The sequence below is a fragment of the Patiria miniata genome, unplaced genomic scaffold (genome assembly GCF_015706575.1).
Source record: "Patiria miniata isolate m_02_andy unplaced genomic scaffold, ASM1570657v1 HiC_scaffold_20, whole genome shotgun sequence".
Taxonomy (NCBI): domain Eukaryota; kingdom Metazoa; phylum Echinodermata; class Asteroidea; order Valvatida; family Asterinidae; genus Patiria; species Patiria miniata.
The window spans coordinates 33,657,956-33,685,137 of NW_024037059.1; the positions used below are offsets into that span (position 1 = coordinate 33,657,956).

Sequence of the window (27,182 nt, forward strand, 5' to 3'; positions counted from 1 at the left end):
GAATTCCATATTACTTTATTTTAATTTTGTGCCCGAACATCGCTAAGTTCATATAGGTCAATTCTCAATTTGAATTTCAAAAAGCGAGCACAGGATTTCATTTAAGGTTCAGTATAACTCAAATGTTTAGCAAACCGATTCGTCCTAAAGTTGAAATAAATTCATCTTGTGTACAAAGAGTAAAATTAGGGACCAGAGGTTTTAGAATGAAAAATCACTCTCATTTTCTATTGAAAAAGTCTGAAAATGAGCCACTTCAGTCGAAGCTCAAGTTCACTCTTTAAGAATTTAGAAAGTAGCGCTCAGCGTTGAACACGGGCGATTCACAATAGTGCGCCTCAAAGAGTTTGCAACGCGTTGGCCAATCACAATGCGCAAAATCTGTCGACCCAATGTGCGTTTGGAAAAGGTCGACTGATTTCGCGCATTGTGATAGGCCAACGCGATGCAAACTCTTGGAGGCGCACTATTGTGAATCGCCCGTATTGAAAAAGCTAATTCGTTTTTTGTCATTCGTTTTAATGTTGTTGTCATTACATTTCGTTTCTAGTGACTTAAAACATTAAGATTAGAAAATGTGCCCAATCTTTGGACTTGTTTAAAGAAATTTGTGCACATGATTTAAATTATAATTTTGATATATATATATATATATATATATATATATCATGCAATAAATCAGAATACGAGTTAAACAAACTTTGGCATATCTCTCTTCTGAACAGACTGTTTCGTACCATAAGGCACTCATCAGCAGAATGACGAAAAATAGAATACAAGTAGCATCTTACCTTATTTCGAATCAAGCGCGCGCACGCGTTACGCGCGTTACGTCATTGAAGTTAGTACGCGTTTACGTCACTGAAGTAAGAACACATCTGTCTCGATGCCTGCACTTGGAGACGATTTCGCTTCTCTTATTCAGTGTACCTAGATCTGGCCTACATATGATTATGTACTTCTCTGCTATACACAAATTGCATCTCTTGTTTACGTTAGAGTATGGCAGTGCTTTCAGAACAATGTCCCATTTGATTTCATAGTCTTTCCCTTCGTCCTTTAAGTCCCATATATGTTTACTTAGCTCTGTTTGCGCCCTCTTGCTCTCGGATCTGAATGACTGCTTGTGGTTCGCCAGTCTCGCCTTGAAGGTTGTGGACGTCAGCCCGACGTATGCCTCCTTCCTGCCTTCGCTCGTGACGGTGGCCTGGTACACTATGTTCTTGCTGAGGCACTCCCCGCTCAGCGGGCATTCGGCATTGCGGGGGCAACTACATGTTCTACCACCGGCGTCGTCCTCTTGTTTTACCTTCCGTTTGTTGATTGACTGGATCGTTGCCTTCATGTTCGGCATGCAGCTGTACGATAACTTTACTGTGTTCCGGTTGAGCACTTTGTGAAGCTTATGTTCCTTGGGAAAGCATTTGTCTATTATCTGAAGGAATTTCTTTCCAATGTTGGTACGTACGTTCTTGTTGTATGGCGGGTTGTACCATGTCACCTCCCTTTTTCTAGTCCTTTTCCTGGTGTTATTGCCCGGTGTGTATGTCAACCGATACTTGTGCCCGCTTTTTTGCAGAGCCTCCTGGTAGGCCGGGGCAGCTTTCTCGAATGCCTCCTTGCTCGACGAGATGCTGGAGAGTCGCTTGTTGATTCCCTCTGGTATTTGTTTGATGACGGCGGGTGGATGGTTTGACTGGACATGTACATAGAGAGGTACATTACCTGGTTTCATGTATGGCTTGTACCCTCCCGTTCGCAGGTCTAATGTGATGTCAAGGAAGTTTACTGTTGCCTTGTTGGCTTCGATCGTTACCTTTAAGTCATTTTCCCGGAATACTTGGCATATTTCCTTCTTGATGATTTCTATTTTCTTGGGGGTCTCTTTGAATACTGCCAGACCGTCGTCCCTGTATAGTCCCACTCTATTTCCGTACTTTGGTTTCAGGATCGACAGCAGATATGCTACGACCAGCTCGCATGACTCCGCGCCGTCGAAACTGCCCATCGTGACATCGAATTTGCTGTCTGCATTACGCTTTTTCCAAGGTACCTGGTCGTTGAATACCACTGTCTGTTTCGCGTGGATGATGATATCTTTCTCCTTGCTGCTAATGCTCTCGTAGTTTTCCGCGAACCCTAGGGCCTTCAGGAGAAGCTTTTCCGTTATCGAGGGGTAGAACTCCACAATGTCGAAATTTATGAAGCCCGATTCTTGCTTGTTTGGGATTTTCTTATACCAGTCCAGTACGGCGTCCGTGCTTTTCCACAGGTTGAATCCCGTCGCGCTTATGACTTTACCGACGATTCTGTCGAGGATCACTTTACTTATATGTCCTATCTCTGATTTGGTTGGGCTGATTAGTCGACATGATGGTTTGTTATCGAAGTTGTCCTTGTGGTCCTTCAAAGTAACGAAGACTTCCCTCTCTGCCAATTTATCTATGCGGTCGCCCAGTCCAAGACTTTTAGCAATTCTTTTCGCTTCGCGATTGATTTCCGCTACTTCCTTTTGCTCGGTTTTCTTGTATGTTTTGGTGACATTCGCCCTGACAAGATTTACATAGTCCTCTTTTTCCATCTTGTAATAATTTGTAGTCTTATCAGCCTTGACGGTAAGCTTATCATCGTTCCTAATCGTATTTATGTCTTCGTTTAATTTGCGTTGGAACTGGCTAGTGGTCTTCTCAAATTCGATGTTTTGAATCAGACTCACCAAATTGTCTTCGAATTCTCTCAGTTCCGGAATGACCGGTGGTGTTTTCCGCGAGTTAATTCCGTACGTTTCCTCCTTCTCCGCCTTGTCTTTGTTCAGCTCCGGATTCAGAAAGAAGAATGATCTCCATCTAACCCTTTTGATGAACATTTCCGTTTTCTCGATCAGGCGCTTGAGGTATGTTGTTCTCGATGCTACCGGAATATTCTTCGTCGAATATTCAAAGTTCACTCTTTCCATTTTGAAGTGCGACGTCAGGAGAGTGCTCAACTATAAAAATAGGAGCTAGTATATCCAATGAAATCGTCTTCTATCACAATTCACAGTGCTCGATACATCTCTGTAGAGCTATAATCATGCAATAAATCAGAATACGAGTTAAACAAACTTTGGCATATCTCTCTTCTGAACAGACTGTTTCGTACCATAAGGCACTCATCAGCAGAATGACGAAAAATAGAATACAAGTAGCATCTTACCTTATTTCGAATCAAGCGCGCGCACGCGTTACGCGCGTTACGTCATTGAAGTTAGTACGCGTTTACGTCACTGAAGTAAGAACACATCTGTCTCGATGCCTGCACTTGGAGACGATTTCGCTTCTCTTATTCAGTGTACCTAGATCTGGCCTACATATGATTATGTACTTCTCTGCTATACACAAATTGCATCTCTTGTTTACGTTAGAGTATGGCAGTGCTTTCAGAACAATGTCCCATTTGATTTCATAGTCTTTCCCTTCGTCCTTTAAGTCCCATATATGTTTACTTAGCTCTGTTTGCGCCCTCTTGCTCTCGGATCTGAATGACTGCTTGTGGTTCGCCAATGAAATCGTCTTCTATCACAATTCACAGTGCTCGATACATCTCTGTAGAGCTATAAACATGCAATAAATTCAGAATATGAGTTAAACAAACTTTGGCATATCTCTCTTCTGAACAGACTGTTTCGTACCATAAGGCACTCATCAGCAGAATGACGAAAAATAGAATACAAGTAGCATCTTACCTTATTTCGAATCAAGCGCGCGCACGCGTTACGCGCGTTACGTCATTGAAGTTAGTACGCGTTTACGTCACTGAAGTAAGAACACATCTGTCTCGATGCCTGCACTTGGAGACGATTTCGCTTCTCTTATTCAGTGTACCTAGATCTGGCCTACATATGATTATGTACTTCTCTGCTATACACAAATTGCATCTCTTGTTTACGTTAGAGTATGGCAGTGCTTTCAGAACAATGTCCCATTTGATTTCATAGTCTTTCCCTTCGTCCTTTAAGTCCCATATATGTTTACTTAGCTCTGTTTGCGCCCTCTTGCTCTCGGATCTGAATGACTGCTTGTGGTTCGCCAGTCTCGCCTTGAAGGTTGTGGACGTCAGCCCGACGTATGCCTCCTTCTTGCCTTCGCTCGTGACGGTGGCCTGGTACACTATGTTCTTGCTGAGGCACTCCCCGTTCAGCGGGCATTCGGCATTGCGGGGGCAACTGCATGTTCTACCACCGACGTCGTCCTCTTGTTTTACCTTCTGTTTGTTGATTGACTGGATCGTTGCCTTCATATTCGGCATGCAGCTGTACGATAACTTTACTGTGTTCCGGTTGAGCACTTTGTGAAGCTTATGTTCCTTGGGGAAGCATTTGTCTATTATCTGAAGGAATTTCTTTCCAATGTTGGTACGTACGTTCTTGTTGTACGGCGGGTTGTACCATGTCACCTCCCTTTTTCTAGTCCTTTTCCTGGTGTTATTGCCCGGTGCGTATGTCAACCGGTACTTGTGCCCGCTTTTTTGCAGAGCCTCCTGGTAGGCCGGGGCAGCTTTCTCGAATGCCTCCTTGCTCGACGAGATGTTGGAGAGTCGCTTGTTGATTCCCTCTGGTATCTGTTTGATGACGGCGGGTGGATGGTTTGACTGGACATGTACATAGAGAGGTACATTACCTGGTTTCATGTATGGCTTGTACCCTCCCGTTCGCAGGTCTAATGTGATGTCAAGGAAGTTTACTGTTGCCTTGTTGGCTTCGATCGTTACCTTTAAGTCATTTTCCCGGAATACTTGACATATTTCCTTCTTGATGTTTTCTATTTTCTTAGGGGTCTCTTTGAATACTGCCAGACCGTCGTCCCTGTATAGTCCCACTCTATTTCCGTACTTTGGTTTCAGGATCGACAGCAGATATGCTACGACCAGCTCGCATGACTCCGCGCCGTCGAAACTGCCCATCGTGACATCGAATTTGCTGTCTGCATTACGCTTTTTCCACGGTACCTGGTCGTTGAATACCACTGTCTGTTTCGCGTGGATGATGATATCTTTCTCCTTGCTGCTAATGTTCTCGTAGTTTTCCGCGAACCCTAGGGCCTTCAGGAGAAGCTTTTCCGTTATCGAGGGGTAGAACTCCACAATGTCGAAATTTATGAAGCTCGATTCTTGCTTGTTTGGGATTTTCTTATACCAGTCCAGTACGGCGTCCGTGCTTTTCCACAGGTTGAATCCTGTCGCGCTTATGACTTTACCGACGATTCTGTCGAGGATCACTTTACTTATATGTCCTATCTCTGATTTGGTTGGGCTGATTAGTCGACATGATGGTTTGTTATCGAAGTTGTCCTTGTGGTCCTTCATAGTAACGAAGACTTCCCTCTCGGCCAATTTATCTATGCGGTCGCCCAGTCCAAGACTTTTAGCAATTCTTTTCGCTTCGCGATTGATTTCCGCTACTTCCTTTTGCTCGGTTTTCTTGTATGTTTTGGTTACATTCGCCCTGACAAGGTTTACATAGTCATCTTTTTCCATCTTGTAATAATTTGTAGTCTTATCAGCCTTGACGGTAAGCTTATCATCGTTCCTAATCGTATTTATGTCTTCGTTTCAAGAAGGAAATATAGAAGGAAATATGAAGAAGGAAATATGTCAAGTATTCCGGGAAAATGACTTAAAGGTAACGATCGAAGCCAACAAGGCAACAGTAAACTTCCTTGACATCACATTAGACCTGCGAACGGGAGGGTACAAGCCATACATGAAACCAGGTAATGTACCTCTCTATGTACATGTCCAGTCAAACCATCCACCCGCCGTCATCAAACAGATACCAGAGGGAATCAACAAGCGACTCTCCAACATCTCGTCGAGCAAGGAGGCATTCGAGAAAGCTGCCCCGGCCTACCAGGAGGCTCTGCAAAAAAGCGGGCACAAGTACCGGTTGACATACGCACCGGGCAATAACACCAGGAAAAGGACTAGAAAAAGGGAGGTGACATGGTACAACCCGCCGTACAACAAGAACGTACGTACCAACATTGGAAAGAAATTCCTTCAGATAATAGACAAATGCTTCCCCAAGGAACATAAGCTTCACAAAGTGCTCAACCGGAACACAGTAAAGTTATCGTACAGCTGCATGCCGAATATGAAGGCAACGATCCAGTCAATCAACAAACAGAAGGTAAAACAAGAGGACGACGTCGGTGGTAGAACATGCAGTTGCCCCCGCAATGCCGAATGCCCGCTGAACGGGGAGTGCCTCAGCAAGAACATAGTGTACCAGGCCACCGTCACGAGCGAAGGCAAGAAGGAGGCATACGTCGGGCTGACGTCCACAACCTTCAAGGCGAGACTGGCGAACCACAAGCAGTCATTCAGATCCGAGAGCAAGAGGGCGCAAACAGAGCTAAGTAAACATATATGGGACTTAAAGGACGAGGGGAAAGACTATGAAATCAAATGGGACATAGTTCTGAAAGCACTGCCATACTCTAACGTAAACAAGAGATGCAATTTATGTATAGCAGAGAAGTACATAATCATATGTAGGCCAGATCTAGGTACACTGAATAAGAGAAGCGAAATCGTCTCCAAGTGCAGGCATCGAGACAGATGTGTTCTTACTTCAGTGACGTAAACGCGTACTAACTTCAATGACGTAACGCGCGTAACGCGTGCGCGCGCTTGATTCGAAATAAGGTAAGATGCTACTTGTATTCTATTTTTCGTCATTCTGCTGATGAGTGCCTTATGGTACGAAACAGTCTGTTCAGAAAGAGAATATTCTGAATTTATTGCATGTTTATAGCTCTACAGAGATGTATCGAGCACTGTGAATTGTGATAGAAGACGATTTCATTGGATATATATATATATATATATATATATATATATATATATATATATATATATATATATATATATATATATATATATATATATATATATATATATATATATATGCAAGTTTTGAATCTCTGTTTCTGAGTTTCACAATAAATATTCGAATCAGAAATAGACCTTTCACATTATGCTCTTTACTTAATTAAGAGCAAGATCAAACACCTTCTTAATATTTTTTTTTTTAATTGACAGACCTAACGTATGTGCTGTTATTCTTCAATAAATATTCAAGCGCACAATCTTCAAATAATTCCAACGAATCGTAAGGTTTTATTAAAAGTCACCAGAAACGAAATGTAACATTTGGCAACAACACTAAAACGAATGGCAAAAAAAAATTGGGCTTTTCAAATTTCGCAAATTTAGGACGAATCGGTTGCTAAAAATTTGAATTATCCTTCAATGAAATGCTGGCTTTTTGAAAATTCAAATTGAGAATTGAGCTTGGCGATGTTTGTGGACGAAATTAAAGTTTTGATATAAGGAAGTAGTGTGATACAAGTGTTGAAATAACAAGGAAAACCTACACTAAGAAAACATAGGGAGAGAGAACAATATTCATTGAGTGATCTAATGCATGGAACTCCTTGGTTATCAGAGCCATGCAAAGGAAGACGTTATTTGGAGAGGCTTGGTGGCAGTGCGGTCTGGTTCCCTGTCCCCATTGCCATTTGGGCTTCAAATATGGAGACAGGGTGCTAGCAGTAAGCCTGACTACACCAGGAGGCATTACTCCTAATGTATGCAAATTCTATGCATGACGTGCGTACTGCACATAGGGCTGAATCCCGCCTCGTGAAATGACAATCACAACGATAATGGATGCACGCAACCAGCATGGGAATAAAGGCTGCACTACAGAGGTGCAATATCCGAGGTAATGAGCTTCGACTTTTGCTCAATTCGAAAGTTTCTCTAACAAATATCAATAAAGAAAGGGGCATAACTGTTCAGTATTTAAAATCTACCGGTATGCGGTTGAAAAGTGAGAAAGTTGCCCTTATGGTGACACTAACAATTGTGCGTACTTTTTGTAGTAAGACCAGATATTTTTTTTTGATCATCGTGTGTTCAGTCACCGTCCATCCACAAAATTATCAGCGATTCAAAAATAAACAATCATGATGCGCGCGCAGAGTTTAAGATCCAATCAGTGGCTTTCAATGAGAGCTAGCTACCGGTCCCCATATTTTTGGGATCAGTGGGGGGGGGGGGGGGGAGGGGAGGTGGGGGCTAGGAAGGAGTCTATGCTATTGATTGCGTCGTGTTGAACATGCGCACATTAGCTTGAACATTACGCAAACAATGATTAAGAAGGACCCATGTATTTGCAGCTATCAATCATCTCCAAAGTCTACCACTAGACCCAGGAAAAGGATCTGACGTTTTAAAAGGAATTCATTGACGAAATCTATTATAGGATTTCCCGGCTATTTCAAAATATTTCTCATTCAAATTCACCATTTCTCATATTCAATTTCGTCCACGAAAAATTGCACACGCTTTTACCAAGGGGGGAGTGTGTGACCAAGTGGTTAGGGTTCGTGACTCATGATCAGAGGGTCCGGGGTTTCGAATCCAGCCGCTAGTCATATATTGTGTCCTTGGGCAAGGCACTTCACCCCCACTTGCCCCTCTCCACCCAGGAATATAAATGGGTACCGGGCTTAGCTGGGGAGTAACCTGCGATGGACTAGCATCCCATCCAGGGGGAGTAGAAATATTCTCAGTCGTTTCATGCTACTGAAACCGGAGATAAACGCCGGCCCGATGAGCCACATTGGCTCGGGACAGACTTTACTTCACTTTTTTTTTACCAAAGCCACTCTAGTATAGGTTTTCCCGGCTATTTTCACACTTGTATCACACAAAGTTCCTATTTCGATACTTTATTTTCGTCCCCGATCATCGCCAAGCTCACTTCTCAATTTGAATTTCAGAAAGCTACCACTAGATTTCATTTAAGGTTCAGTATAATTCAAATTGTTAGCATTCCGATTCGTCCAAAATCTTTGAAATTCGTCTCGTGAAGCAATCAGCGTTGAATTGACAAAGCAAATTCGTTTTTTTGTCATTCGTTTTCATGTTGTTGTCATTACATTTCGTCCCTTGTGACCTAAATCGTATACGATTAGAAAATGCGCCCAATCTTTATACATATTTGAAGAATTATGCGTATTAAAACAAGGATAATTCAACATGTATTTCCTTACGTGCATAAGTAAAAGTAGTTAGCTGTAAGGTGTGAATTTTAATTTCTGACAATGTTTAACAATTGACATTATAGTCAGGAATTGACATTTCACAATATGCACTTATGACATGGACACTAAGCATTAAGTTCAAAGACCTTCTTAATGTTGTTCTTTGATAGACATACCTTATTTCTGTTGTTTTACTCATATACATATATCAAGGAGCAGCATTACGAACTTCGAAGGTGTTTGATCTTAATGCTTAATTTCCAAATGCTAAGCAAAGAGCGTATTGTGAAAGTTCAATTTCTGATTTTAATGTTAATTGTCAAAGAAAATTCAAAACTAACAGCTTTACTTTCATTGATAAGGAATTATTTGTTAAAAATTAAAATTTAATGAATGTGCAAACAAGTCCAAAGATTGGGCACATTTGTAATCTTAACGTTTTAAGTCACCAGAGACGAAATGTAACTACAAGAACATTAAAACGAATGACAAAAAATGAATTTGCTTTTTTTATTCAACGCCGATTGCTTCACAAGACGAATTTCAAAGATTTTGGACGAATCGGAATGCTAACAGTTTGAATTATACTGAACCTTAAATGAAATCTAGTGGTGGCTTTTTGAAATTCAAATTGAGAATTGAGCTTGGCGATGTTTGGGGACGAAATTAAAGTATCAATTATAGGGAATTCGTGTGATACATGTGTTAAAATAGCCAGGAAAACCTAAAATTTACCATTCAATTTTAAAAGTTTGGTCACCATATTTAGTCACTGGGTGGAGAATATTTGTCAGTACAGATCAAATTCGTCTAAGCTGTTGCCGATTGGAAGCATTCAGAGATCAAATTAGTCTATATAAATCAATAAGACGAATTTGATTTTTGAATAACAAGGTCTAGCTAGACGAGACGATATCGAATACTCCGGGACGAAAACTTGTGCTCATTGTTTGAATTTGCTTGAACTGAATTTGTAATTGTCCGAAAGACGAAATTAAACGTTGGAATTGCACTTAGTCGATGTTGATGGACGAATTTGAATCTTAGAGACGGTGAATTCGAATGATAAACGTTCAAAATTGCCGTGAAAACCTATAGTAGGCACTGTTGTAAAAAAAATTAAAACCCTGAAGGCTGGTGCACGTGCCAGTGCGCACAGTAAAACCCAAGTAAGTATATTTAAGACGTAAATCTAGGCCTACTCATCCTTTTTGGAGCATCTGTAGCGCCCAGTATCGCCAGGTTCAACGTCGTAGATGGAGAAACTCATGTCCCAGTTGAGAATATATCGTCCCACAGTGATCTCGTTGTCCTTGACTTCGAACCCAATTCCACTGAGTTTAGACTTTTCCCAAGTCCCGAGCTCTTGCTTCCACTGAACACCGTACCCGTGTGTTTCACTGCATTCAGAATGAAAATGAGGGGGTGCCTAATAAAAATGGACCTACACGAATGATTTAAATCTAGAAACAGCGTCACCTCCCACACTGACGTGGGAGTTTAAGACACCAATTCGAAGAGATATTCTCAGCCATAATGGTTGCGAATGCGAAAGCGTGCCGGTTGTCAGGCAAAGCGAATCCGAATACGCACTTATGTGCTGTAACAGAGCAGTGAAATTCGTGAAACCCCCCAAAACATGGCCTTTTGAACGTTGTGTTTCTCAAAACAAATACTCAGTATGATTGAAATGTTAAATTATTACAGAAGAAAAAATTCTAAACTTCATGCCAGTGAAAAACAAAATCGCCCTCGTCGATGCCGGAACGTCAATTGTTACTGGTAAATCTGACTTTGAAGTCTGCAATGAAATCGTTCGAAAACTTTCCCAAATCTATGTATCTATACTACAATTCAAGGAATCTCTGTCTGTCTGTCTGTCTGTCTGTCTGTCCGTCTGTCTGTCTGTCCGCCGATTATCTCCAGAACCGGGCACCGTATGAAGTTGAAAATCGGCAGGTGTATTGCTCGGGACAACAGAATGTGCAGTGCCAAGTTTGAAGTTGTTTGGACCAGCGGTTGTCGAAAAAGCTGCAAAAAAGCAGTATTTTCTGAAGCCTAGCGCGCCAGAATATAGCCTAGAACTCCACGCGCTGATGTTCTTTTCAATTGTTTACGTCATGTAAAGCTCAAGCGCGCGTGCTCAATATGACGCAACAATGGAAAAGGACGGGCACATTGTAGAGCGATAGCACTGCACACTGTCTTCGTACGTGAGTGGCATGCACGGGCACGAGCACATTTTGTAGTCAACTAAGCAACCATCACTGCACTGTATGTAGCCTAATGTAGGCGGTCGTCTGAGCAACTCTAATACAATATTGTATCGCCCTACAACTACGCCCTACAGTTGTAGGGCGATACCATATTGTCCAGTAAGGGTAAATATCAGTGCCGGGGGGTGACGACATTTTGTGCGTTTAACTTGCGAGTGTGCGTTCACACCATTGAATAATGTGCGTTATTTGCACGAGCTGCAGTTCTCAACAGCCCCTTCCGAACACGCACATTTTCGACTGGCCCTGCACTAGTCTTACTATAATTCCAGGAATCTCTGTCTGTCTGTCTGTCCGTCGATTATCTCCAGAACCGGGCACCGTATGAAGTTGAAAATCGGCGGGTATATTTTTCGGGACAACAGAATGTGCAGTGCAAAGTTTGAAGTTGTTTGGACCAGCGGTTCTCGAAAAAGCTGCAAAAAGCAGTATTTTCTGAGGCAAACGTGGCAGTATATAGCTTAGAACATAACACCCGCACGCACTGCCGTTCTTTTCAATTGTTTACGTCATGTTTAAGCTAAAGCGCGCGTGCTCAATATGACGCAAACAATGCAAAAAGGACGGGCACGTGCACGTGCATTGCAGGGCGATACTATGATTGTCCAGTATGGGTGAATACTAATGGATCAATGGGTGAATAGCACTGCATACCATGTTTCCGAATCTACACGGGCACATTATTTTTGAAGTCGACTGAGCGACCATTGTAGGTGGTCGAACTTCAAACTTGGCACAAACTTTGACGTAAGTGTGCCTTCAACCTGTGAAAACAACACCATTGAATAGCGTGCGTTGTTTGCACGAGCAGTTCTCAAAAACTCTGCAAGAGTATGCAACCTATACCAGCGGCAAAGCAATTTGCGTTTCCCGAACATGCACATTTTAGACGGGCACTGCACTAGTTTATACAAATTTCTAGGAATTTTTTCAAGTTGTTATTTAACGAGTAGTTGAACACTTATATCATCTAAGTATATCAAATTGTTAGCTTAATCTGTTGGTGCAAACACTATAGTGTGAACCTTCTCCAAGGAAAATTTCGACAAGGATTTGCAGCAGCCTAAAGCCCATGTCACACCTTTGCGTATCCTAATTCCTTATGAGTTCCTTATCAAAAATGTTCAATACGCAGCCGTACGCTCAATTAACGTCAAAAATGTTTTGATCACTTTGACTTATGTGCGACGCACATCTAGCGTACAAGCAACGAATTGCGTAGGAGATGCGTATGAGTTGCGAATGCAGTGCACAACATTACTTTTCGGGCTGCGAATAGGTCAGTATGCGGTGCGCATGCCGAGCGTATTCTGGAAGCACCCATTGATCTCCATATACACATATATATATCTGTGTATATGGAGATCAATGGAAGCACCCGACTTATGCCGACCACAGATATAGAACTTAATTTTATCTATGATGCCGACTGCATGCTTGACGCACTTCTGAGCGTATTCACGCCGCATTTCCCCCGCTCGCCGTCCAGCGTGCGTTGCATCTGCGCTGCAAGTACGCTATGTATACGTCCAATACAGGCGGATCATATGCTGACGGGGTGCGTCACGAACACATAGCGTACTCGTAACGCACTCGACCGATGCGGGACCGATGCGCTGCGTATTTATAACTTACTAGTGCAGTGCCCGTCTAAAATGTGCATGTTCGGGATACGCAAATTGCTTTGCCGCTGGTATAGGTTGCATACTTGCAGAGTTTTGGAGAACTGCTCGTGCAAACAACGCACGCGATTCAATGGTGTTGTTTTCACAGGTTGAACGCACACTTACGTCACAATGTTTGCCAAGTTTGAAGTTTGACCACCTACAAATGGTCGCTCAGTCGACTGCAAAAATAATGTGCCCGTGTACATACGAAAACGTGGTATGCAGTGTTATATAACTGACATACAGATCCTAGTCATTTGATTGGTGGAACTCACATCACGTGACATTCGTTATTGCTCCCATTCACGCCGCGGCTCAAAAAGTACTATCCGCCCATGGGGAATGGGAAATACTATAGACCGCTTGCAGACGCGTTCGATAATTGACGCGCTAAGGTGGGCGACGCCATGTTATGGGACAAAATGTGCGTGAATTGATATACGCCTGTCCCACAACATGGCGTCGCGCGCCTTCGCGCGTCGATTATCGAACGCGGCTGCAAGCGGTCTATTCAACAGTTAGGATCCTGACGCGGTATTTGTGTGCAAATGCATGCTGGTGAGCGCGTTCAGCGTTGCGCGTAGCGCGTATTGTTCCAAAGAGCCAGCGCTACAGCGTTGGGTTCAAACATTTTCGTGAAGGGGTGGTTTGGAAGAGAGAACTACATTTTCCTCCAGTTTTGTATTGAAAAAAAAAAGTTCAAATATATCAAATGACAAGGATCTATATGTCAGTTATATAAAACAAATATTGAGTGGCTTTAAATTGTGAAATGGGAGGAATATTATCGCTCGGTAAAATCTGGACCTTTCCAGTTCACTCGGCTTCGCCTCGTGCAATGGAAAAGTCCAGATTTTACCTTGCGATAATATTCCTCCCATTTCACGCTGAGCCACTCAATATTTGTATACTATTCACCCATACTGGACAATGTATCGCCCTACAATGCACGTGCGCGTGCCCGTCCTTTTTGCATTGTTTGCGTCATTGAGCACGCGCGCTTTAGCTTAAACATGACGTAAACAATTGAAAAGAACGGCAGTGCGTGCGGGTGTTATGTTCTAAGCTATAAACTGCCACGTTTGCCTCAGAAAATACTGCTTTTTGCAGCTTTTTCGAGAACCGCTGGTCCAAACAACTTCAAACTATGCACTGCACATTCTGTTGTCCCGAAAAATACACCCGCCGATTTTCAACTTCATACGGTGCCCGGTTCTGGAGATAATCGACGGACAGACAGACAGACAGAGATTCCTTGAATTGTAGTATAGACTAGTGCAGTGCCCGTCTAAAATGTGCATGTTCGGGAAACGCAAATTGCTTTGCCGCTGGTATAGGTTGCATACTTGCAGAGTTTTGGAGAACTGCTCGTGCAAACAACGCACGCGATTCAATGGTGTTGTTTTCACAGGTTGAACGCACACTTTTGCGTCAAAAGTTTTTGCCAAGTTTGAAGTTCGACCACCTACAATGGTCGCTCAGTCGACTGCAAAAATAATGTGCCCGTGTACATACGAAAACATGGTATACAGTGCTATTCACCCATTGCCATTAGTATTCACCCGTACTGGACAATGTATCGCCCTGCAAAGCACGTGCGTGCCCGTCCTTTTTGCATTGTTTGCGTCATATTGAACACGCGCACTTTAGCTTAAACATGACGTAAACAATTGAAAAGAACGGCAGTGCGTACGTGCGAATGTTATGTTCTAAGCTATATACTGCCACGTTTGCCTCAGAAAATACTGCTTTTTGCAGCTTTTTCGAGAACCGCTGGTCCAAACAACTTCAAACTTTGCACTGCACATTCTGTTGTCCCGACAAATATACCCACCGATTTTCAACCGCATACGGTGCCCGGTTCTGGAGATAATCGACGGACAGACAGACAGACAGAGATTCCTTGAATTGTAGTATAGACTAGTGCAGTGCCCGTCTAAAATGTGCATGTTCGGGAAACGCAAATTGCTTTACCGCTGGTATAGGTTGCATACTTGCAGAGTTTTGGAGAACTGCTCGTGCAAACAACGCACGCGATTCAATGGTGTTGTTTTCACAGGTTGAACGCACACTTTTGCGTCAAAGTTTTTGCCAAGTTTGAAGTTCGACCACCTACAATGGTCGCTCAGTCGACTGCAAAAATAATGTGCCCGTGTACATATGAAAACATGGTATACAGTGCTATTCACCCATTGCCATTAGTATTCACCCGTACTGGACAATGTATCGCCCTGCAAAGCACGTGCGCGTGCCCGTCCTTTTTGCATTGTTTGCGTCATATTGAGCACGCGCGCTTTAGCTTACACATGACGTAAACAATTGAAAAGAACGGCAGTGCGTACGTGCGAATGTTATGTTCTAAGCTATATACTGCCACGTTTGCCTCAGAAAATGCTGCTTTTTGCGGCTTTTTCGAGAACCGCTGGTCCAAACAACTTCAAACTTTGCACTGCACATTCTGTTGTCCCGAAAAATATACCCACCGATTTTCAACCGCATACGGTACCCGGTTCTGGAGATAATCGACGGACAGACAGACAGACAGAGATTCCTGGAATTGTAGTATAGACTAGTGCAGTGCCCGTCTAAAATGTGCATGTTCGGGATACGCAAATTGCTTTGCCGCTGGTATAGGTTGCATACTTGCAGAGGTTTGGAGAACTGCTCGTGCAAACAACGCACGCGATGCAATGGTGTTGTTTTCACAGGTTGAACGCACACTTACGTCAAAAGTTGTGCCAAGTTTGAAGTTCGACCACCTACAATGGTCGCTCAGTCGACTGCAAAAATAATGTGCCCGTGTACATACGAAAACATGGTATGCAGTGCTATTCACCTGTACTGGACAATGTGTCGCCCTACACCACTGCACGTGCGCGTGTCCGTCCTTTTTGCATTGTTTGCGTCATATTGAGCACGCGCGCTTTAGCTTATACATGACGTAAACAATTGAAAAGAACGGCAGTGCGTGGTGTTATGTTCTAAGCTGCCACGTTTGCCTCCGAAAATACTGCTGTTTTGCAGCTTTTTCGAAAACCGCTCATCCAAACCACTTCTAACTTGGCACTGCACATTCTGTTGTCCCGAGCAATACACCCGCCGATTTTCAACTTCATACGGTGCCCGGTTCTGGAGATAATCGACGGACAGACAGACAGACAGAGATTCCTGGAATTATAGTAAGATGACCTGCGTAACAGCGTACGCAGCGTAGTTTTGTGCATGACCAAAACTATACTGCGTACTGGGCCGTACCATGCGTATATCTGCATACATAAAACCTACACAAAACGATAGAAATGCATATGAGGTGCGTATTGTGCGTACGACTGCGTATGAAAAACATGTCAATGCGCATCTCATAAGGAATTAGGATATGCAGAAGTGTGACAGGGCCCTTACCCACGTGCATTGTTCAGCAAGGTGCCGTAGACGCAACGGATGACCGATTTCGGCCCGGCAACACAATAACGACGGGCATAATAGCATATTCTTTAGCATCAACCTACCTGAATTGGCCGGGCATCGGGTCTCGGCATTAACCAATGGAAACCTAATATCAGTGATAAGGTGATATAGTGTCATATCGGTGATAGGGAGATATGACTAACTCGCGAATGAGTTTTTTTCTGCAAATTTTTTTACTACACACCAAAATGGATAGGAACCTTATTAATGTTCGTGAGGCTTGAACAAATTAACAGATTGACGCCAGTGTTACAACTTTCAAAAATGCACGTAGCCAGGCCTTTTTTTCCCAACTTCAACGAAAAGTTATGAACATATCACAAGAGACCCACGTCAAAACACGCCGAGTGACACTAATGAATATGCTAATCTACCGTACGTTATTGTGTTGCTTGGCTGGAATCGGTCAACCGTAGCGCCTAAGGCGCTTAGCTGAATAATGCGCTTGGGTTGGGTCGGCAGATAATCCTCGTCGAAGTTGTCCATGGAGATACTTCAAGGTATATCACAAGCGTTTGCAACAACAGATTAGCTGAAATTCGGAATATACTCAGATAATATATAAGTGTATAACTGTAAAAAATAACAACTTGAGTAGATATCTAGAAATTGATATAAATACATAGATTTGAGGAAGTTTTTGAGCGATTTCTTCCAGACTTAAAGGTCAGCTACCAGTAACCAGTATTGAAATTCGGCATCGATGACGGCGATTTTTTTCACTGACATGAAGGTTAGAATGTCTTTTTCCGTTATAATTTAACATTCCAATCATATACTAAACATATTTTTTTTGAGAAACACAACGTCGTTCAAAATGTCATGTTTTTGTGGTGCATGAATTTCACTGCTGTGCTATAGCATCTAAGTACGTAATCGGATTAGCTTTCCTTAATAACGGCAGACGCTTTGCCTTAGCAACGACATGGCTATCCGCACAACTATCATTTAAAAACTGGGCGGTTTTGCAACCCCAAAAGTCGAGCTGTTTGGGTGTAAGAAATCACATTTTGTGTATTGGGGATTGGTCACCGCTGTACGCAAGCCCGGTGCTGTATAGACACACATGTACTACACATCGCGATCGTGCATTGATTGAGAACGACATGAAAAACGTATTTGTACTCCGTCGTGTCCGATGTAAACAACCGGGTTTTTTCTTTGTGTTTTCTCGGGAACGGAAGACATTAGGTTGGTTTCCTTTCAACCAGATGTTTGAATTTGGATAAGTAAATAATTCAAAACTTGAAGTTTTTGAGGATTTCAGGACCTAGTGCCCCTTTAAGTGAGTTATGTATGATGGGTTCCGTGCGCTAACACGAGAGAGCGTTACTTCACTGCTTTCGCAGAGCCAAGTGGACAGGACACAGCGTGTGTGCCTCCTGGTTTGCCTGGTTGCAAAGATGAAGGACATAAACACGTATTGATGAAAAATAGAAGGAGGATAATACAAACCATGGGTCACAAATCATCCGCACTGTTCCTCCTATAATTACAGGCTCAGTCACACTTGTGTTCTCGTAGCATCGCTTGTCTAAAGAAAACAGAGACAAAGAGGAACAGCTGTTATTCCGGATTCCGCCCCGGCCCTTTTAGGGTTAAAAATTGCCCTCTAGCAGCACCTCCTTGTATTTAACCATTTGCTAACACGTTACAAAATTGACAAAGCCGCTTTAATACGTATGCATGACGTCATGACGTTGTTAGGACATTATCCCACCGGCCAAACTCATGTTCGTATTAATATACAGCTGATTCAAGATTGGTTGCCTTCTTTGTGGCTTTTTACAGGACTACACTGTCGTTGGACTTTACGAGGAAGGCCTGTAGGTGACACCGAATGACGACTCGACGACACTGAACATCAAGACAAGATGTAGCTTGATTGATACATGAAAGAAGATCATACATTGTTCAAAATGTCAGGTCATTTACAGTACATAATTTTCTCAATCGAATTTACAAGTGTAAGTGGTTATTGTTTTACAAGCCGTGTCATGTATTTTTGTCTTCTTTACTTTCAACTGAATTTGTTGATGAAATAATTGCTTATTATGAGTATGCCTATTCAGGTATGACTAACTTTCATCCATCAATGGTCGTTAAAATTATTAAGCTCTCTAACATGTTCCTAAATACTAGTTAGTTCATTTCTATTCCAAAAGTGAGTTCATTGAAGCTGTTTCGAGGTCAAATACTAATCCAACCGGGCAAAATACTAATCCAACCGTTGAAATATAGGTTTTCCCGACAATGTAAACAACATTTAGCATTCGAATTTACCGTTTTTGATATTCAAATTCGTCCGTCAACATCGATGTAGTGCACTTCCAATGTTTAATTTCGTCTTTGGTCACACAACTTAAATTGTTGTTCAATCGAATTTCAATCCATTAACACCTATTTTCGGCAAGGAATGTTCGATTTCGGCTCGTCTACGCCGAACAGTCTTATTCAGAAATCAAATTCGTCTTTTGACACACAATTTATGTTTGTTCAATTTCGTAGCAGTTCACTGCGACATTTTCTGTAGAAGACATAAAGGTCGCAGATGAGGACAAGTTCCCCACTATTTATTTCTGTTGTTTCCTTGTTATTGCATTTATAGGCGTATTGTTTGTTTTTTTTTCAATCGATTTTCTTAAAAAAAAAAAGAGTTATATACTCATTTTATAGGTACAATGTAACAAAAGAAAAATAAGAATCATCGACTGTTTTTTATTTACATGGTCGTCTTAATTGTTTTACTCGTTTATTGCCCAAAGTTGCAGCCACTTGGATTTTGTCCATGGCATCATGTTCAAAGGATTCGATCATTTGTGGGTTTATGCCCTCGGACACAAGGAACATGGTAAATAACACACACCAGACTAATTTACTTAACAACAGTTTTAAATTGATTGGCATAAGACGAATTTAATTTCTGAATGCTGCCATTCGGCAACAGCTTAGACGAATTTGATCTGTAATGACGATTATTCTTGACGCTGTGTTCAAATGTGGTGACCAAATATTGAATGGTAAATGACTAAATCGCTTTGGTTTGAAGCGTGTGAATCATTTTCTCAGACGAAATTGAATGTTAGAGTTTGTGAATTTTAATGAAAACTGTTTTAAAAAAGCCGGGAAAACCAAGAGTAAATCCGCCCGGGCGAAATATAGGTTTTCCGGCCAATTTCCTAAAATGTTCATTCACTTCTGAAAATCAGTCATTCATTTTCGTCTGAATTTGAGAATGGCTCTGAACACGCATTTCAATTGCGCTATCAGAGCATTCGATTACATTTCAGTTCAAACAATTCAGTGATTTAGTAGCACATTTCGTTTATGCTCATTCAGATTCGTTTTAAAAGACTTCCTTTTCTCTTTTAGAGGGCGAATCCAAAATTGATCATTCTATTTCACTTTAAGTTGAATGTTGTGTGATGCAATCTGCTATTTTGAATGAGAAAAACGTAAGTTGATTACACATTCACGAAATTGTATGTCACAACTCTGTGCGAAAAGGTATGCTTGCGTAAATGAATGCACAGGTAACGTAATTGGCCGTTTGTTTTTCAAAACCGAATGCGCGGATAAAAAAAACCGATTAAACGTTCGTTGATTATTGAAATGGGACTAAAGACGTGCATTCAAATTCAGACGAAACTGAATGTCCGATTTTCAGAAGTGAATGAACATTATAGGAAATTAGCCGGGAAAACCTATAGTAATAGAGGGTATGCACGGTCGTTTTCCCACAGTAAACTTATTTGCGAGTTTTGACCTTAGGTCAAGTTGTGCATCTCTCTTTAGCCTCTGATGACGTCATGTGCATGGACCTTATCCGCTGGGTCGAAACAGTAATCCGCCCAAGTTGAAATACATGTAGTAATCCTATTATCATGCCACACGTAAATAAACTGTTTTTTTTATTGATTTATTCATTGATATATCAGTTTTTAAAATCATAATATAGGTTTTCCCGGCTATTTTAACACTTGTATCACACGAATTCCCTATATCGATACATTTATTTCGTCCCCAAACATCGCCATGCTCACTTCTCAATTTGAATTTCAGAAAGCCACCCCTAGATTTCATTTAAGGTTCACTATAATTCAAATTGTTAGCATTCCGATTCGTCCAAAATCTTTGAAATTCGTCTCGTGAAGCAATTGGCGTTGAATTGAAAAAGCAAATTCGTTTTTTGTCATTCGTTTTAATGTTCTTGTCGTTACATTTCGTCTCTGGTGACTTAAATCGTATACGATTAGAAAATGCGCCCAATCTTTAGACTTATTCGAAGAATTATGCGTATTAAAACAATGATAATTCAATATACATTTCCTTATATGTATAAATACGGTTACGGTTAAAAATGTGCCCAATCTTTGGACTTGTTTGCGCATTAATTAAATTTTAATTTTTAACAAGTATTTCCTTATAAATGATAGTATAGCTGTAGGTTTTTAGGGTTTTTTGACAATTAACATTGAAATCAGAAATTGAACTTCCACAATATGCTCTTTGCTTTAAATTAAGCATTAAGATCAAACACTTTCGTAATGTTGCTCTTTGATATATGTTTATGAATAAAACAACAGAAATAAGGTATGATGTCTATCAAAGACCAACATTAAGAAGGTCTTTGAACTTAATGCTTAGTGTCCATGTCATAAGTGCATATTGTGAAATGTCAATTCCTGACTCTAATGTTAATTGTGAAACACAGAAATAAAAATTCATACCTTACAGCTAACTACCTTTATTTATACATATAAGGAAATGTATATTGAATTATCATTGTTTTAATACGCATAATTCTTCGAATAAGTCTAAAGATTGGGCGCATTTTCTAATCGTATACGATTTAAGTCACCAGAGACGAAATGTAACGACAAACAACATGAAAAAGAATGACAAAAAACGAATTTGCTTTTTCAATTCAACGCCGATTGCTTCACGAGACGAATTTCAAAGATTTTGGACGAATCGGAATGCTAACAATTTGAATTATACTGAACCTTAAATGAAATCTAGTGGTTGCTTTTTGAAATTCAAATTGAGAATTGAGCTTGGCGATGTTTGGGGACGAAATTTAAGTATTGATATAGGGAATTTGTGTAATACAAGTGTTAAAATAGCCGGGAAAACCTATATATAATGTGAATTTATTGTTGATTTGCTGATAAAACAGAATTTGGCATATGGTAAACTTTAATATAAATTTTATTGACGAATCAATTTTATCACGTAATTCGTCTTTTAATGTAATTCAAGGAGTCCAATTTCCTAACATTTTAATGAATGAACTCGGCGAGTTCATTCATTAATCAAATATCAAATTAATGCACATGTACTTATTTGAGTTAATGTAATTCAAGGAGTTTATTCATTGTTCGAATATCAAGTCAATGTTCAGGTTCTCATTCGGTAACATAATCGAATATTGTCATTGAAATTGTTAATATGATTTTTTTTATGGAATAATGACCAATCATACTTTACTCCTCAGTGCAATCTCGATGATTGTAATGATTATTACTAAATATACTGATCTTTTCATGTCAATCGTATTTTAAACATCACTTATTGCATTTTGTGTAAATTCCGTATTGATTGATTTTTTGTTTCTAATGGTTCAATATTGTATTATAATCTTAATTCAGCACATGCTGCCACAATGATTTTTAATATCTATCTATCTAATCCGCCGGGTAGAATTTTGTGAATTCTTTGATTTCGTGGTCCATCGCGTTGTATGGACTTTACCAACTGTTCCTGTAGGACACAATACATGGACGTGAAATTGGTTTCTTCAACAAGGTGACACAAAACTAAAGTAAGTTTATGTTTTGAGTCGTATTACACAGAGGTCAGTCTAGCCCAGTTGGAAGACGTCTTCTCCCTTCGTAACGTAGTGCGGTAAGGGCCCAGACGCATGTCACTTCTTTGTCAGTCGCAAGACAATGAAGACACCGTCCAACCTGGGCTAGCCTAGGGTAGGGAGTCTGGCACTTTTTGCATTTTTTTGAGATTTCGCAAACAAGTTTGGCATCCTTGAAAAGCTTATAACCGGAGGATTACAACGGCGCTGAAATTAGCTTCGTAACTTCTTCTGGTGAGGAGTTACGACAATTTTAATGACAAGTTTTGGGTGAAGTTTTCTGTCATTATTTTAACTGTAACTCCCAAAACGAAATAAAGCAATTGCGTGTGTATTTTCACAGAAATATACAATAAATTTGGTACCAACAGACAGAACAGGAACTACCAAGTAATTAGCCTCATACCTGTTTCATAGGTGGAGTTAAAGGCTCTACAAGACCAACCATATGTTAGGGAGTTTTTCAACTAAACATGTAATTTACCGATTACTTTATCAATATTATCGTTTCGGTTTGCGGTTACACCATGTAGTATTTTATTAATATTGGTAATTAATGTTTTCATTTATTACTTTTTTTTATTATGTGGTATTTTATTGATATTTGCAGATTTCCCTCTGAGTAGTCCTTGAGAAGCTGGTAGGAATAGATACTGTCATCACCATTATATATAAATTAGTCTGGATACCAAGGATTCCTTGAAATATGAACAACAAGGCAGGCATAATTATGAGCAACACCATATAAAAAACACCATATAAAATGTGTCTGACCAAATCATGGTTATTGTGTTAAAATAATCAACGTCAGTGTTAAGGATAAAGGGCATTCATTTCTCAACAATACTTGGGTGATGTGACATCAGATTTATTTAAAAAAAAAAGCACTGCCAAATGCTTGTAATAAACTGCCCTAGTACTTTTACAAATTTTTTGTCTACCAAATCTGTAGTCATGTGGTTGAAAAAACTTGCATACAAAGTGGAATAGATATACACAAAACATGCCGCCATGTGCATATAAAAACATTTTTCATTGATGAACTCGTGTCTTCTCACTTCTTCCACATTATTTTCAATTTTTTGGCCTGGTACTGGTTGAATTGATACTAATGATAGGTCACTTTGCACATTATAAAGTGCGCATGGCCCAGAACACATTTGACAGATACCATCACATTTGACCCCCTTCCTAAAAGTTCTGTGCGGCAAGAGTGCGACATAAACAGATACTATTTTTAAGATTTCATTGGCTTTAAAAGGTTCATTGGAAGACTCCCGGTCCCACGTTTCCCATAAAAATCAACCTTATACCAGCTGCCTAAACCCCGTTTTGATAAGTTTTTTTTTTAAAGAGGAGCTGATGTTTTGATAAAAAAATATCATTTTTTGCTTCACAATTTTTCACTGAAAGTCCATTTCTTATCTTACAAAAACCTACATAAACCGAACACTCGCGCTAACATCGAATAAAAACGAGAACACAGACCAAGTGTTCGAAAAACAAAATGGGGGCTTCCACGAAAAAAAGTCTCTCTGACAAAACAGAAATTCAACAATCAAATTTCCCTTCAAATTGCCCGTAAGTTTCAAATTAAATAGCATCAGTAAAACAAGAATGTTTTCCTCTTTATTTTGGTGAGTTTTCTTTGACTTTTGGCTAGTATTTATACAAGAAATCGAAGATTTAAAAAGACAAGTTTAGTGTGATGTCAGATATTAAGGCAAAAAATTGCCCTACCGCTGGACTCGCTACCTAGGACTCACTTAATTGTAATGTTTTTCAACTTTTCGCAATATACACCTACCTACTTCTCTGCCCAACTTGATCTCGTCACCAATCCCACTCCAGACAAAAACAATCGTTAAAAGTATGAACTTCCACATATCAGCGATCAGTGAAACGTACAGTTTTTGGTGTATGTGCTTGCTCTTATGTGTATGTGTGACGAACACATAGGCTACTGGCTTATGTTGCGAACACAATTCTGCTCTGAATACTGCGAACTTAAAAAACGCAATGACAAAACGCTATACACGCAACGGACGGACAGCGCGTGTGAAAGAATAAAGAGACTAGATCGGCAGCGCGTGCGCCAGAGTGTGCACAAAACGTGCGTTACGCGCACCTACATTCCCGTCGGTTTGTGCACAAACGTTATTTTTTCATGTCCGTAAATCAACATTTTTGACCAGTAGTAATTATGTCTTCGACAAAATTCAAAATGCATTATTAAGCTGGATAGTAACCTGGAAGTTTGCTCCATTTTTCCCTCGTATTTATTTTTCGTTTTTAAATAGTGGTGCGCGTTGCTAAAAATAACTAAACTAATGTCATGCGTATCTGATAAAAATATAAAAACATTACATTGTTTTAAAAATAAAAAAAAAACTTACGATGTAAAAACTGGTCTAAATTACCGTTGAATTATTTAAAATGAACATTGTGAAATGTTTCAATGGGGGATTTTAGAGATTTGTGTTACAATATATTATTATCCGCCCCTAAAAACTTGAAGATGCGTTTTAAGAATGAATTATATTACATTCCTTCTGAATGCATTGGCGGATTCGAACCTTTGGGGAAGATGGGTTGAGGGGTATGGATAATGAGTGCGTTTGTTGTGCATATTTCGAAAAGCATCGGGTATATTTTGACTTGAATTTGACGCTGAGAGCGGTGGCGCGACCAGGCTGGGAGGGGGGGGGGCATAGTGTTTATTACGTCACGATTTACTATGTTTCGTTTGCTGCCCCCAACGACGACTTTTACACAAATTGCACGTTCGGGTCGAAACAGGACCTGTAAAACAGCTCTCAAAAGTACGTTTTGTACTCATTTCATGACAGACACAATAGTCGTTTTTATTTCATCACACCTTAGGCTACATATACCCGAAAAATGACGGGAATGTCTTCGAGCATTCCACAACCTCTTTAAAGTAACATTTCAGGAATGGTTGATTGAATGATGGAATTTTTGAATATTCATGATGATTGAGCTAAAACCAAGTGGTGTAGCCCTTTTGAAACATACCAACTATTGCAATAAATCCTATGTAAAAACCTAACCTGAAGAAAATCGTTCTTTTTCTGCTCAGCATTTGCCACAATCGCATCATATAGCCAAGTGTCTCAGTTCACATAATCCTTAAGTATCCAATAATGGCTGCAAGAGGGAGATACCGACGAATCTCGGACGTTGACCGAAATCGCCTCATCGATGCCTTTGAGGCTGACAACGCTGACTATCTACAGGTAGCAAATACGCTGGGCATCAAGCACTCAACGGCCAGATCAATCGTTGGCGTATATCTCCGGGATGGTCGTCGTAACAAGCTGCCGATAGGAGGACCCATAAACCAGAAGGTTGACGACGACATGAGAGATACCCTACAAGGATATCTAGATGAAATTCCATCTTATGATATCTAGATGACAACCCCCTTTTAACTTTGGGTCAACTCAACACTCAACTGCGAGCTGATCTTCCCGATAAGCCCTTCGGTGAAAACAAGTATCATCGCTAGAACTCTAGATGGTATGCTTATAACTCTTAAACTAGCGGAAGATGTTCCAGAACGGAGGAATGAGCCTCGTATATTAGATGCACGAGTCATATTTGGAAATTGGTTTCTTCAGGTTGGTGTCCTTTGCCACACTGTGTACATTAACGAGACTGGGTATATGGACCTGTCGGTCTTATGGTCGCGATCCTCGTGGAGAGCCAGCAAGGTGTGTCGTCCATGGCCAGAGGGGCAAGCAAGTCAACATCACGTTTGCCATTTCTGGTGAGTTTGGACTTGTGGCTCACAGAATACCATCAGAGACTGTGACGAGAGCGACTTTTGAGGAGTTCTTAGCGACGACTGTACAAGAATGTGGTATGTTATTCCCGGCAGGCGAACGCATATATCTGATATATGACAACGCTCGTCCTCGTATCCGAGCCCAACTACCCCCTGATGCCGGCAACTTCACCATCAAGCTGCTGCCCCCATACTCGCCATTTTTAAATCGGAAATGGCACACTCAGCTTTCAAGGCGGGAGTGAAGCGCACGCTGGGGCTTCCTGAATGGCAGGACAGATTTGGAGACCAAGACGCAAGAGTCTAAGCTGGTGTGAACCTGCAAGTCTGGAGATCCCTCCGTCTCCAGGAGGTGGCTGCACTCAACATTGAACATTCGAGAGGTGACACCTGCGAATTGCACCGCCTAGTACAACCATTCTCAAACATATCTCCCTCGATGTCTTGGTAGACAGGTCATTGAAGGATAGACAATCGAACTGATAAAACGAGAGAGAACCTTAAGAAATACATAAAGAAATTAAAATACAATTAAGATAAAGAACCAACAAAAAGTCCCCATGCAGATCCCACGTAACATGACACGTGATGTGTCCCTTTACCGTCTCAATAATATGGCTACAAGATTATTTTGATTGATTTCGTATTGGTCATATTTATATCATTTTCACATTTCATTTGCCTACATTTCACATAGGCCTTTGTGTATATAAGAACAAACACATTAATGATCAATAAGGCTTTCATTGATTAATTAATAAATCCTTAATTAATGAATCAAAGCTGTACCATGATTTAATTGTATAGGTCTGTATAATTTATTTAAATTGAATGGAGAAAATGCGAATTTAAATTGTAACAAATGAAAAACAATGTTCAATTTAGCCCGTGTCACAATAGACAATCGATTTTCTGCGAATTGGATTGCACATTCGTAATCATCGGTAACGCATACGTCAAACCGAAAACCTAATCACGTATTTGTAATCCCGTAAACGAAAC

The 27,182-nt window shown here is 40.7% G+C and overlaps 1 protein-coding gene across 3 annotated transcripts in view; it reads right to left on the reverse strand.

Moving 5' to 3' along the window:
• LOC119728749 overlaps positions 1–24,373 on the reverse strand; it is a 44,505-nt gene extending 20,132 nt beyond the window's left edge. For 2 of the 3 annotated variants that reach the window (XR_005271138.1, XM_038201119.1), the window contains exons 1-3: positions 24,180–24,373; positions 17,959–18,037; positions 10,295–10,492 (exon numbers count right to left, since the gene is read on the reverse strand). Coding sequence is in view for 2 of the 3 variants with exons in the window: in XM_038201119.1 (XP_038057047.1) it covers positions 10,295–10,492; positions 17,959–18,037; positions 24,180–24,258 (356 nt within the window). In the remaining variant the exon portion in view is untranslated. The remainder of the gene's footprint in view (positions 1–10,294; positions 10,493–17,958; positions 18,038–24,179) is intronic. The other variant, XM_038201121.1, reaches the window with a different exon arrangement.
• Positions 24,374–27,182: the final 2,809 nt, after the last annotated feature.